Source organism: Theobroma cacao, chromosome 4, assembly GCF_053813885.1.
Source record: "Theobroma cacao isolate CCN51 chromosome 4, ASM5381388v1, whole genome shotgun sequence".
NCBI classification, from domain to species: domain Eukaryota; kingdom Viridiplantae; phylum Streptophyta; class Magnoliopsida; order Malvales; family Malvaceae; genus Theobroma; species Theobroma cacao.
The window spans coordinates 18,631,769-18,644,738 of NC_142642.1; the positions used below are offsets into that span (position 1 = coordinate 18,631,769).

Consider the following 12,970-nt stretch of genomic DNA (forward strand, 5'->3'; position numbering starts at 1 on the left):
CTTTCCCATGCATTTTCCATCATTTTTCATGGTTGAATCATGTGATTTGAGGATGATTTCAATTCTGGTCATATGGGTTTAGAGAGAGAAAGTCGTTAGATAAATTTGATTTTGAGCTATGTTAGTGTTTAGTGTTAGTTTAGCATATTTATGAGTAAAACAACAAGAAAAATATTTATCTTCTCCATGAATTTCTCTAGGCCGAATCTAGCCAATGGTATGTGAGGATGAGGTTGACTTTATTTTAAGAGAATTGGGTGGAAAAACAATGAATTATGAGGTTGGAAATTAAATGGGAATTTTCGGTGCAATAAATAAAAATTTTTACCCACTAAGGGTAAAAGCATAATTTATAGTCCGGACTGATAAATTGGACCAAATTCACAGTCATTGAGGTATTGTGGATATAATTGGATAATTGAAACTGAAATGGATGGAATTGGAGTCGAATTGGGGATTTTAGGAATTTACACCGTGTATAGGCGAGTTAAGTTAGACACCGCAATTAAGCGATTGTCTAGACATTTCAAATCCTATCTAGTGCATACGCATGGATAAGAGCCTGAAATAATTTATGATAAATTGACACAATTTATTGAATTTTGTTTCGGGTAAGAGACTGCACCCGAGGGCGGAAGATAAGAGTATTTCTACTCCTAATACTGTGAGTGAACTTATTATCGTCTTAATTATCTAGAGTAGTTTTATACAATTGTGTGATTTTATGAAAAATAGGTTTAAATGGTAAATTGCTATGTTTTAGGAGAATTGTAATTTTATAAAATGATTTTATAAATTTTCTGGAAAATCGAATATTGGTTTTGAAAATAGAGTAATTGGAGACTGCTAGTTTGTGTTTCAAATTTATGGTTTTAAATTGAATGGCTTATGATAATAAATGAGCATGAATGGCTAAACTGATTTTGGTGTTAAAATTATTTATACTGTGTATTCAGCCTTGAGAGGCTAGATTGCGATAAATTGCCATGTCATGCTAGAATGAATTTTATTAAATTGGTGGAGTATATATTAATTATTTACTACAGAGGGGGTTCCGTGGACCAGCCTATTAGAGGGGCACGGTAAACTCCATTATATTATTACCTCGAACGGAGAGGCGCGTAGGGTATCTCCTGGGGTAAAGCTTAGGGTTCACTTCACGCCAAACCACCACGTGAAGGAGAACTCAGCCAACGCCAAGGAACGGCTGTATTTTTCTCAAACTAAAAATATATTTTAAGTGTATACGAAATTTTAACAGCCTTGGCGGACTCGGTTGGATGCCCTGCGCAAGGTATCACCGAGTATGAGTTTTGGCACGAGCCAAAGTTTTAAGAAATTCATAAGCCAAGTTGATTACTCAATTTATATGGATTGATTTTATTTGGTTGAAATGAACTGAAAGGTAATGAAATTACAGTATGCTGACTTATTTTAATTGTCTCTATTTACTCGGCTTTAGATACTTTTGATGGTATCTGTTTACTCACTAGGATTATAAAATCTCACCCCTTCTTCCTATACATTTTTCAGGCTCAAGAGGACAGTTTGTAGATAGTCGAGTAGGACGAGAACTAAGCTCGGAACTGCATTATAGAAAGTAAGAGTTCACAGTCTTACATCCTCTTGGTCAATTGGAGCCCACGTGTCATTGCAGATCAAAACTTATATTTTGGTTATTTGTATTTCTATTCATACAATTTTTACTTTACTTTCATGTGCGAAAAATTATTTACGAATATTTCTATAAAAATTTATTTTATGAGAAAATAGAATATTTTATTTATTATTTTTGAATAGTACTAGTTGTCAACAATTTGCTTTCAAATGAACGTTTTAGATACTTAATTTATTTTTAAATCATTAAATATATATTTTCTGCTTACCTATTACATTTTTAGCAAGTTTTGAGATTTTTGATGAAAAATTACGAAAATGCCCTTATGAGCCAAAAAATAATATTTTATTGTTCTTATTTGAAAATGACTTATGATTTTTTTGAAATGCGAGATTTAATAACTGTTGCTCACCGGGAAGTGTGAAAGCTGATACGAGAGCCTTGCGGGGTTTCGATAGGCATTCGGGGTGAAGAATGTCTGTCGAGGCCTCGCGGCGGTTGTCACGGGCCTGATGGGGAGTTCCGGGTCGTGACAGTAATCCCCTTCATGCTTAAATTACTATCATCAACTTAATCATGTTATCCATTTCAAATGTCATTTATAACCTTATTGCTTCTTCCGATAACCTTTCTCAATAATTATATTACCAGTTTATCCATGTCATACAAAAAAATTCCCATATACATCTAGTCATTTAAACAGCTATTTTTTTTTATAATCCATTCTAGTCATACACTTTAAAAGCCAAAATATTAACTTCTTTGTACAGATAACTATTATCTCCTTTACACTACATCTACCTAGAGTTAAAGTAGTACAAAATCCTATGAAAATATTACATGTCATTAATATCATCATCTTAATCTGATCTTATCAGAAGATTTTACTCCAAGTCCTTCTTAAGATCCTCTTCTGGGTTCTCCTCCTCTTGATATTTTCTCCTTTGTTCCTCAATCCAAGCTTGTTGTATTCTCCTACATTCCTCATAACTCACTGGTGCAGCATTTTTTCCACAACCGGGAGGAAAATGTCGTACAACGTTCACCTTCTTAAAGGGATAATTTGCAATAGTTACTTTCTCCTTATTCTTATCTTGTTGTTCCTTTACATTCATTTCACAGCCTGAAGGATAGTGTCGAACAACTGACACCCCATTCTTAGGACGAATACCTCCTTCGGCTATCTTTAATTTCCCCTTTTATTTAGCATATTCCTTAGATTCTCTAAAAAGGGAATCTCTCATGCTTACATTAATATTATTACTATCTGCACTTTCTGGACTACTCGATTCGGGCTGCCATTTGCTCCTAGTAGTAGAATTTAACGATCCCTTGCTAATACTATGAGAAGCGTCTGGACTACCGTCTCTCCTAGACATGGTGTGTGTGTCACCAGTGCACCTCAAAACCTATACGCAACCAAGTAGTAATTACTTAATCATTCATGCATCACAAGGGCGATTAGGCTTCTACATGTAGATGCATGTATTCTATTCGATCTAACCTAACTTAACTTGGGGCCACACTGACATTGTAAATTTTTAAAATAACTTTAAAACCAAAAACTCTTATCTTTAAAACCAAAAGCTCTGATACCAACTTAATTGTCACGACCTGGAACTCTCCTCGAATCCGTGACAACCGTCGCGATGTCTCGATCGACACTCATTACCCGAAATGTTAATCGGAACACCGCAAGGCTTTAATATCAGCTTATCATTTCCCTTGTGAGTAACCGTTGCCAAATATCACATTCTAAAAGATTTTCAACTATTTTCAACTTAAAACAATAAAAAAAATAATTTTTGTCTCACAGGGATATTTTAGTCATTTTTTCTTAAAAATTTCAAAACTAGCAAATAATGTAGTATACGGGTGCAAAACACATATTTCACAATCAAAAATAAATTTGGATGTCTAAAACATTCGTTTAAAATGAAATTATGACTATTAGAATAAAATAAAAATATTAAATAAAATATTCAATTTTCTCATAAAACAATATTTTTAGAACACTGCATAAATAATTTTACAGCATAAAAGCAAAATAAATTCATATATATCGTAATACAGTAAGTCGGAGTATTTAATTTAATTTACAGTAACAAGTGGGCCCTTGAATAACCAAAAGTAAGAAAGATTGTGAACCTACAGTTTGGAGGATGTAAATCCAATGGTGGTCCTCGATGAAATCATCTATCTATAGACTATCCTAAGCCTGACATGGGTGGAAATGAGGGTGGTGAGATTATATAATCCTAGTAAGTAAATAAATATCATCTAAAATATCTAAAGCTGAGTAAATGGAGACAGATAAAATAGATTAGCATACTGTAATTCATCACCTTTCAACTTGTTTCAACCAAATAAAATTAATTCATATAAATCGAGTAATCAACATGGCTTATAAATTTCTTAAAAGCTTTGGCTAGTGCCAAAATCATTCTCATACCCTGTTATCAAGGATACCTTGATCGAGGGTGATCCCATCCAAGTCCACCAAGGCTATTAAAAAGTTATGTACGCATAAATCATGTTTTTATTTTGAAAATATAGTCATTCCTTGGCGTTGGCTGAGTTCACCCTCACATGGTGGTTTGACGTGAAGTGAACTCTAAAAGTGTACCACGGAAGTTACCCTACACGTCTCTCCAACTGAGGTAAAATATAACGGGATTCCGTGCCCCTCTTGTCACGACCCGGTACTCCCCTCGAGCCCGTGACAACCGCCGCGGTGTCCTGGTAGACACTTATTGCCCGGAATGTCAACCCGAAACCCCGCAAGGCTTTACTATCAGTTTCTCTGTTCCCTTGTGAGCAACCATTGTCAAATATCGTGTTCTAAAATATTTTAAGCTGTTTCCAACTTTAAACAAATAAAATATTAATTTTTCGTCTCACAAGGGTATTTTGGTCATTTTTCTCAAAAATCTTAAAACTGGCTAAAACGTAATGTACAAGTACAAAACACACAATTCATATTCAAAATGAGTTTAAAAGTCTAAAATCTTCATTTAAAACGAAATTATGGTTATTTGAATATAATAAGAAAATAAAAAAAATATTAAGTAAAATATTCTATTTTCTTATAAAATAATATTTATAGAGTTATACGTGAATAATTTTTATAACGTAAAAGCTAAATAAATTTATACATACTTAAATACAGTAAGCCAAAATATTTAATTTAATTTACAATAACAAGAGTGCCCCCGAATAAACAAAAGTAAAGAGGACTTTGAACCTACGGTTTGGAAAATGCAGATCCCACTGTAGTCCTCGATGAGATCAGCTATCTACAGTCTATATTGAACCTGAAATGGGTGGAAAGGAGGGTGGTGAGATTATAAAATCTCAATGAGTAAACAAACATCATCCTAAACATCTAGAGTTGAGTACATGGAGACAATAAAGTAAATCATCATAAACTGTGTTATAGCATTAGAACACATTTTGTTCAAAACACGTAAAGAGGCTTATGAATCTCATAAAAATCTAGGCTTGTGCCATAAATCCATTCTCGGGGACACCTTGGCCGAGGCATCCTACCGAGACCGCCAAGGCTATTAAAATTCACATTTCACATAAATCATGTTTTTTGTTTTGAAAACATAGCCGTTCCTTGGCGTTGGCTGAGTTCCCCCTCACGTGGTGGTTTAGCGTGAAGTGAACCCTAAACTTTACCCCAGGAGATACCCTACGCGCCTCTCCGTTCGAGGTAAGAATATAATGGGGTTTACCGTGCCCCTCTAAAAGGCTGGTCCACAGAAACCCCCTACTGCAGTGATTAATTAATATATAATCCACCATATAATAAAACTCAATAACATGATATGGTAATTTTGTAATTCGTAGTTTTTCAAGGTAACCAAACAATTCGCATTTCAATACAATTGCCAACTAGCCAATCATGCTCGATTTATCATAAGCCAGTTAATTTAAACAATCAAATTGCCACAATTAACAGTCTCCGTGTACTCTATTTTTCAAAATCACTATTAATTTCAAAACAATTTATAATTTAATTTCATTGAAACTCATTTATTCATAAAACATGAAAATTTATCTTTTTAAATTCCTTTTTCCATAGAATTCATGAAAGCATTTAAAAACCACCCTAGATAATTAAAATGACAGTAAGTTTACTCACTATGTCTAGAATGCAGACTTTCGAAGCACTCTGTCTACTGGTCCTCGGATGCAATTTCCTTGCCTTTATCGGAGGACTCACCACCTTGACACAATACAAAATCGAGAGTTTCACCAAGTTGGTACTAAATCAAAATTAAATTAATTTAGATTACCAATGCATGATATGAAATGCAAAATGCACTGGTAACTATCTAAACCCGGTATTGGCCTAATTCGTCTTATCACCCGATTAAATTCCTAACGGGTCCGTTTAAACTCCAATTTAATTCTTTTCAGTTTCTATACCTCAATTGCACCCAAATTAACTTAATGTCCCTCAGTGTGGTGCAAATTATCAGTCCCAATAGCAAATTACGAAAATACCCCTAGTGGGTAAAAATTCGTATTTTTGCTCCGAAAATTCCCATTATTTTTCTAGGCTCATAATTCATCATTCCTTAACCAATTCTCCTAGAATAAAATCAAACTCATCCTCACTCACTACATGATAAATTCAGCCATTAATGGTTGGGGGAGAAAATAAATTCTTTTCTTGTTGTTTTGTTTCTAAATATGCTAAACTAACTAAAAACACTAACATAAATTAAAATCAAATAAATCCAACAACTTTCTCTCTCCTAACCCATTTTTCCAGAATTTAATTCATCATGAAAACATGTAATTTAATCATGGAAAATAAAGAGAAATGCTTGGGAATAAGAAAACTTAAGCTTAATAGAAAAAACTCACCTTTTTCACTTAATTTCCTTGAAAATTCACACTTTTTCTTTGATTTTCTCTCTCTAGGGTTTTGTTTTTGTTTTCTCTCTCTTCTTGCTGGTTTGGCCGGCCATGGGGTGGAAGATGGGCTGATTTTGTGCCTTTTAAAAAGGAAAATAATAAATTAATAAAGGCATGAGACATGGCATCATGTCATTGGCCCGTTTTTAAAATTTTAAAAATTTAAACATTTTATCTCCACCACATGTTTAGTCAAGGGTCAAAGATGAAGACAAGGAAGACCATGTGCTGGAAAAAATATCCTGGTGGTGGAAAATTACAATTTTGCCCCTGAGGTGGCAAAATTACCATTTTACCCCTATACTCCAAATTATACCGAAATTAAAATTTTTCACTTCTAAACCTCAAATCATACTTCAATAAGTCAAATTATACTCTAATAAGTCAAATGGGGTCAAAAAAATCTTTTCTAAAATTCCCATTTTGTCCCCAGGTGGCAAATGACCATTTTGCCCCTAGTTAGTGAAAATTCCGATTTGACTCCAAATTGATCCTCAAACTCCAAATTACCATTTTAAGTCATCCATGAACTGTGAAACTCTTAATCTCACCTTAAAATTCCTATTTGATCTAGTTCGAGGATTAAATAAACTTTGTTGTACCTCTAGGTACAATACCGACTTTTGTAAATTTTTCGGGACTCTCCTAGCATGCAATCATGCTATCATCACATGTATGTCATGAATAGTATTTTATAAGGTCGGGCTTTACAGCACTACCCCCCTTAAAATAAAATTTTGACCTCAAAATTTCACTTACCTAATTCAAATAAAAGATGTGGATATTGGTTTCTCATCTGGCTCTCGACTTCCCACGTCATCTCCTCCATTCGAGCATTCTTCCACAATACTTTCACCATTGGAATGCTCTTGTTCCTTAGCACTCGATCCTTTCGATCTAGAATACGTACAGGCTGCACCTCGAACTTCAAATCCTCATGCAACTCAATGGGAGGTGTCTCTAAAATGTGAGAGGGATCGGGAACATACTTTTTCAACATCGAGACATGGAAGACATTATGAATTCGATCTAACTCTGGGGGTAATTCAAGTCTGTAAGCCACTGGCCCAATCCTTTCAATGATACGAAAAGGTCCAATGTATCTTGGATTGAGCTTTCCCCTCTTCGCGAATCGAATCACACCTTTCATCATCCAATAAATACCACAAATTATCACAATAGTATAATCAAATAAGATTTAATTCTTGGAAATTTCAAATTATTACCTTTCCAAGGAGAAACCTTAAGAAAAACTTTATCGTCGACTTCAAACTCCAAATCTTTCCTTCGTTTATCCGAATAATTCTTTTGCCTATCTTGAGCTGTCTTTAATCGCTCTCGGATAACTTTGACCTTATCGTTTGTCAAATCAATCAATTCCACATTCACCAATTTCCTCTCACCTACTTCATCCCAACAGAGCGGAGTTCGGCATTTCCTTCCATACAAAGCCTCGTATGGTGCCATCCCAATACTAGACTGAAAACTGTTATTATAAGCAAACTCCACCAATGGCAAGTGTCTGTCCCAACTTCCTATGAAGTCAATGACACAAGCCCGTAACATATCCTCCAAGGTCTGAATAGTTCTCTCAGATTGACCATCTGTCTGTGGATGAAATGCAGTACTAAATCTCAATTTAGTTCCAAGAGCTTCCTGAAATTTCGGCCAAAATCGAGAAGTAAATCGAGGGTCTCGATCTGACACAATAGAAACTGGGACTCCGTGTAATCTCATAATCTCATCTATATAAAGTCTTGCCAGCCTCTCAATAGAATACGTGCTATGGATAGCCAAGAATTGGGCGGACTTAGTCAATCTATCCACAATCACCCAAATAGCATCCTTCCCACTTTGTGTCCGCGGCAAACCCAATACAAAGTCCATAGTCACATGTTCCCACTTCCATTCAGGAATCGGTAAAGGTTGAAGAGTACCTGACGGTTTTTGATGCTCCGCCTTGATCTGTTGGCATGTGAGACATTTCGCTACAAACTCTGCTATGTCTCGTTTCATACCCGGCCACCAATAACTTTCTTTAATAGTCCGATACATCTTGGTGCTTCCGGGATGTAAAGCGTAGGCGGAAGAATGAGCTTCCTCCAAAATAGCTCGTCTCAATTGATCATCCTTAGGAACACAAATTCGGTCTCTAAGCATGAAAGTACCATCATCGCTGAGTCTAAACTCACTAGCTTCTCCATCTTGCAGCTTTTGAACTTCCTGTTTCAACCAATCATCAGATTTCTGGAATTCTCTTATCTGATTCAACAATGAAGGTCTCACGACGAAACTAGCAAGTAGGGTTCCATCCTCACCATTATTCAACTGGATCCCTAGAGATTTCATCTCAAGTAACATCGGAAAATAAGAACTTTGAACTGTTGCTAACGACGATGAGGATTTACGACTTAAGGCATCCGCTACAACATTTGCTTTTCCCGGATGATAATCAATCACTAAGTCATAATCCTTAATCAACTCCAACCATCGTCTCTGTCTCAAGTTAAGCTCTTTCTGGGTGAGCAAATACTTCAAACTTTTATGATCAGAAAAAATCCGACAACGCTCACCATATAAATAATGTCTCCAAATCTTCAATGCGAATACTACTGCTGCTAACTCCAAGTCATGAGTAGGGTAATTCGTCTCGTGCTTCTTCAACTGTCGGGAAGCATAAGCTATTACTTTCTCGTCCTGCATCAACACACACCCTAATCCCAACTTAGATGCATCGCTATATACCACAAATTCTTTTCCACTAACAGGAAGTGTTAAAATGGGAGCGGAGGTTAACCGGTTCTTTAGCTCCTGAAATCGATTCTCACAAACATCATCCCACTCATACTTAACTCCTTTACGAGTTAAACGAGTCAGAGGAGCTGCTATCAAAGAAAATCCCTGAACAAATATCCGGTAATAACCGGCTAAGCCAAGGAAACTACGAATCTCAGTTACCGTTCTCGGTTGCTCCCATTGCAAGATTGCCTCAATCTTCTTGGGATCGACATAAATTCCAGCTCCGGACACCACATGTCCCAAGAAAACCACTTCCTTCAACCAGAATTCACATTTAGAGAACTTGGCATAGAGTTGTCTCTCGCGCAAAGTTTGCAACACAATGCGCAAATGGGCAGCATGTTCATCATCATTCTTCGAATAAACCAGGATGTCATCGATGAATACTATCACAAACTTATCCAAGTATGGATGGAACACCCTGTTCATAAGATCCATAAAAACTGCCGGGGCATTAGTCAAACCAAACGGCATCACCAGAAACTCATAATGCCCATAACGCGTCCTGAAGGCAGTCTTAGGTACATCCTGCTCCTTAATCCTCAACTGATAGTACCCAGATCTCAAATTAATCTTAGAGAATACCATAGCACCTCGTAATTGATCAAAAAGATCATCTATCCGGGGTAAAGGGTATTTATTCTTGATGGTCACTCGGTTCAACTGACGGTAATCAATACACAATCGAAGAGTGCCATCTTTCTTCTTTACAAATAGGACTGGTGCTCCCCAAGGAGAAATGCTAGGGCGAATGAAACCTTTATCCACCAAATCTTGCAACTGGGCTTTTAGTTCCTTCAACTCTGCTGGAGCCATTCTATATGGAGGAATAGAAATAGGTGCGGTACCCGGAAGTAAATCAATAGGGAACTCAAGCTCTCGATTAGGAGGTATTCCCGGTAAATCATCAGGAAATACATCAAGAAACTCACTTACTATTGGGACATCCTCTAACTTAGGTTCCCCCTTTGAAGTATCAATCACGTATGCCAAATAAGTCGGATACCCTTTTTGCACTAATTTTGAAGCTTTGATGGCCGAGATTACACAAGATGGTAATACTCGACTTTCCCCTACAAACACAATCTCTGCTCCCTCCGAATTCCGAAGAACAACTTCTTTTCGGAAACAATCCACATTCGCCCGATGTGCAGTTAACCAGTCCATACCTAATATTAAATCAAAATCCAAGATCTCTAGAGGAATTAAGTCACCCCTAAATTCTTCCTCACCTACCCTTACCCCACAGTCTCTATAACAAGTATTTCTAATCAACTGTTCTCCTAGAGGGGTATGCACTACAATTTCTTCCTCTAATGGTGACAGGTTTCTATCAGTAATTGATGCAAATGTCATACTCACATAAGATCTATCTGAGCCAGAATCTATCAAAACATAAGCATCTTTATCAAATAAAGACATAGTACCTGTCACTGCTCCAGGTCGGACTCGTGCCTCATCTTCTGTCACAGCAAAAACTCTTGTCGCGGTACGAGTCTGTGGTCTCGAAGGTGGATGTGACGGGGTATTACTCTCCACACCAGACCGTATGGCTACTCCCTGTCTCTGTGGTAACCCAGAAGAATCTCTCCTCTGTATATCTGTGCGAGCTGGTGGAGATGATGCAGCTACAGTGGCTCGTCCTAACTGTGGGCAATTACTCCTAATGTGACCCGTCTGTCCACATTGGAAACATCTTGTTGGCCCTCTACATAGCCCACTATGATAATTCCCACAATTTCTGCATCTGTCAAAACCTCCGAGACTCTTCCCAGAACCAGTCATAGCAGATCTGCTAAACCTCGAAGGTCTCTGCTGTGATGGTGGAAATGGAGGTCGAGGAGATGTCACGGAAACAGAAGTAGTGCTCCCTGAAGTCGCTGAGTCCTTGCCTCTTTTTACTGGTTGACTAGAAGACATACCAGGATTCCTCCTTTTTGCAAACTCAGTCCGAATCCTTCTATTCTCAGTCGCGAGCTTCTCAGCCCGTAAAGCCATCTGTACCACCTCCTTATGTGGCTCCCTACCAATCACTGTCATTCGCTCTCTGATCTCATTACGGAGCCCTTCCTCGAAATAGCTGGCCTGATCTTGCTCAGATTTCACCAGATCCGGCACATATAACATCAACTCGTTAAAACGAGTCTCGTACTCCTCTACAGTTAGATTTCCTTGTTTCAAACTCAGAAATTCTCTCTTCTTTTCTTTTTGATGGAAATAAGTGAAATACTGACCATCGAATTCCCTGAGAAAATCGGACCATGTCTGAGGAGTAGCGAAACGGGACTTCACCGAATTCCACCAAGTACGAGCCCTCTTCTCTAATAATCTCGTAGCCACCATCAGCTTCATGTCATCATCTAATCCCATATCAGAGAGAGTCTCGGACACCTAATTAATCCAGTCCTTTGCCACAGTGGCATCCAACTCACCAGTGAAAGATACACAACCCAATTGCCTAGCCTCCTTCAGCTTCTTGGAAATGGATACATCTTGTATTGGTGGTGGAACTAAATGAGTAGCTGGAGGCACTACAGGTGGAACTTGACCAGTCTGAGCTTGACCAGCCATTGCTGCAAAGAAAGCTGCCAATGCCTGTGCTGCCTCAGTAGGCATGGCGGGAATACCAGTAGGTGGCTGAGGAGATGGAGGATGTGGAGGACTATCGGCCTGCTCAGCAGCAGGTGCTGCCCGAATGGTAGATGCAGCTGATTCCTCCTCTACTGTATCTGGCTGATGACGTTGGGAACGACCTTTTCCCCTCCCAACCGATCTAGTGAGAGGTGGGCGTCCGCGTCGAGGAGGCATTATAATCTATATAAAAAAAATACGAGCAAGTTTAGGTAACCTTAGGCTCTATATGCAAATGCAAGCATTCTATTCAACCTAACCTAACTTAACTTAATTCGGGGCCACAATGATATTGTAAATATTTAAAACAACTTTAAAACTAAAAACTTTGATCTTGAAAACCAAAAGCTCTGATACCAATCGAATTGTCACGACCCGGTACTCCCCTCGAGCCCGTGACAACCGCCGCGGTGTCCCGGTAGACACTTATTGCCCGGAATGTCAACCCGAAACCCCGCAAGGCTTTACTATCAGTTTCTCTGTTCCCTTGTGAGCAACCATTGTCAAATATCGTGTTCTAAAATATTTTAAGCTGTTTCCAACTTTAAACAAATAAAATATTAATTTTTCGTCTCACAAGGGTATTTTGGTCATTTTTCTCAAAAATCTTAAAACTGGCTAAAACGTAATGTACAAGTACAAAACACACAATTCATATTCAAAATGAGTTTAAAAGTCTAAAATCTTCATTTAAAACGAAATTATGGTTATTTGAATATAATAAGAAAATAAAAAAAATATTAAGTAAAATATTCTATTTTCTTATAAAATAATATTTATAGAGTTATACGTGAATAATTTTTATAACGTAAAAGCTAAATAAATTTATACATACTTAAATACAGTAAGCCAAAATATTTAATTTAATTTACAATAACAAGAGTGCCCCCGAATAAACAAAAGTAAAGAGGACTTTGAACCTACGGTTTGGAAAATGCAGATCCCACTGTAGTCCTCGATGAGATCAGCTATCTACAGTCTATATTGAAC

At 37.3% G+C, this 12,970-nt stretch overlaps 1 protein-coding gene across 1 annotated transcript; it reads right to left on the reverse strand.

The window, feature by feature from the left end:
- Window positions 1-11,602: 11,602 nt before the first annotated feature.
- LOC148763139 (uncharacterized) lies at window positions 11,603-12,970 on the reverse strand. The gene is made up of 2 exons (XM_088805218.1): window positions 12,905-12,970; window positions 11,603-12,163 (listed from the first exon to the last, which is right to left on the reverse strand). The coding sequence occupies exon 2, from the start codon at window positions 12,155-12,157 to the stop codon at window positions 11,741-11,743; it is 417 nt and encodes a 138-aa protein (XP_088661344.1). The 5' UTR covers window positions 12,158-12,163; window positions 12,905-12,970; the 3' UTR covers window positions 11,603-11,740.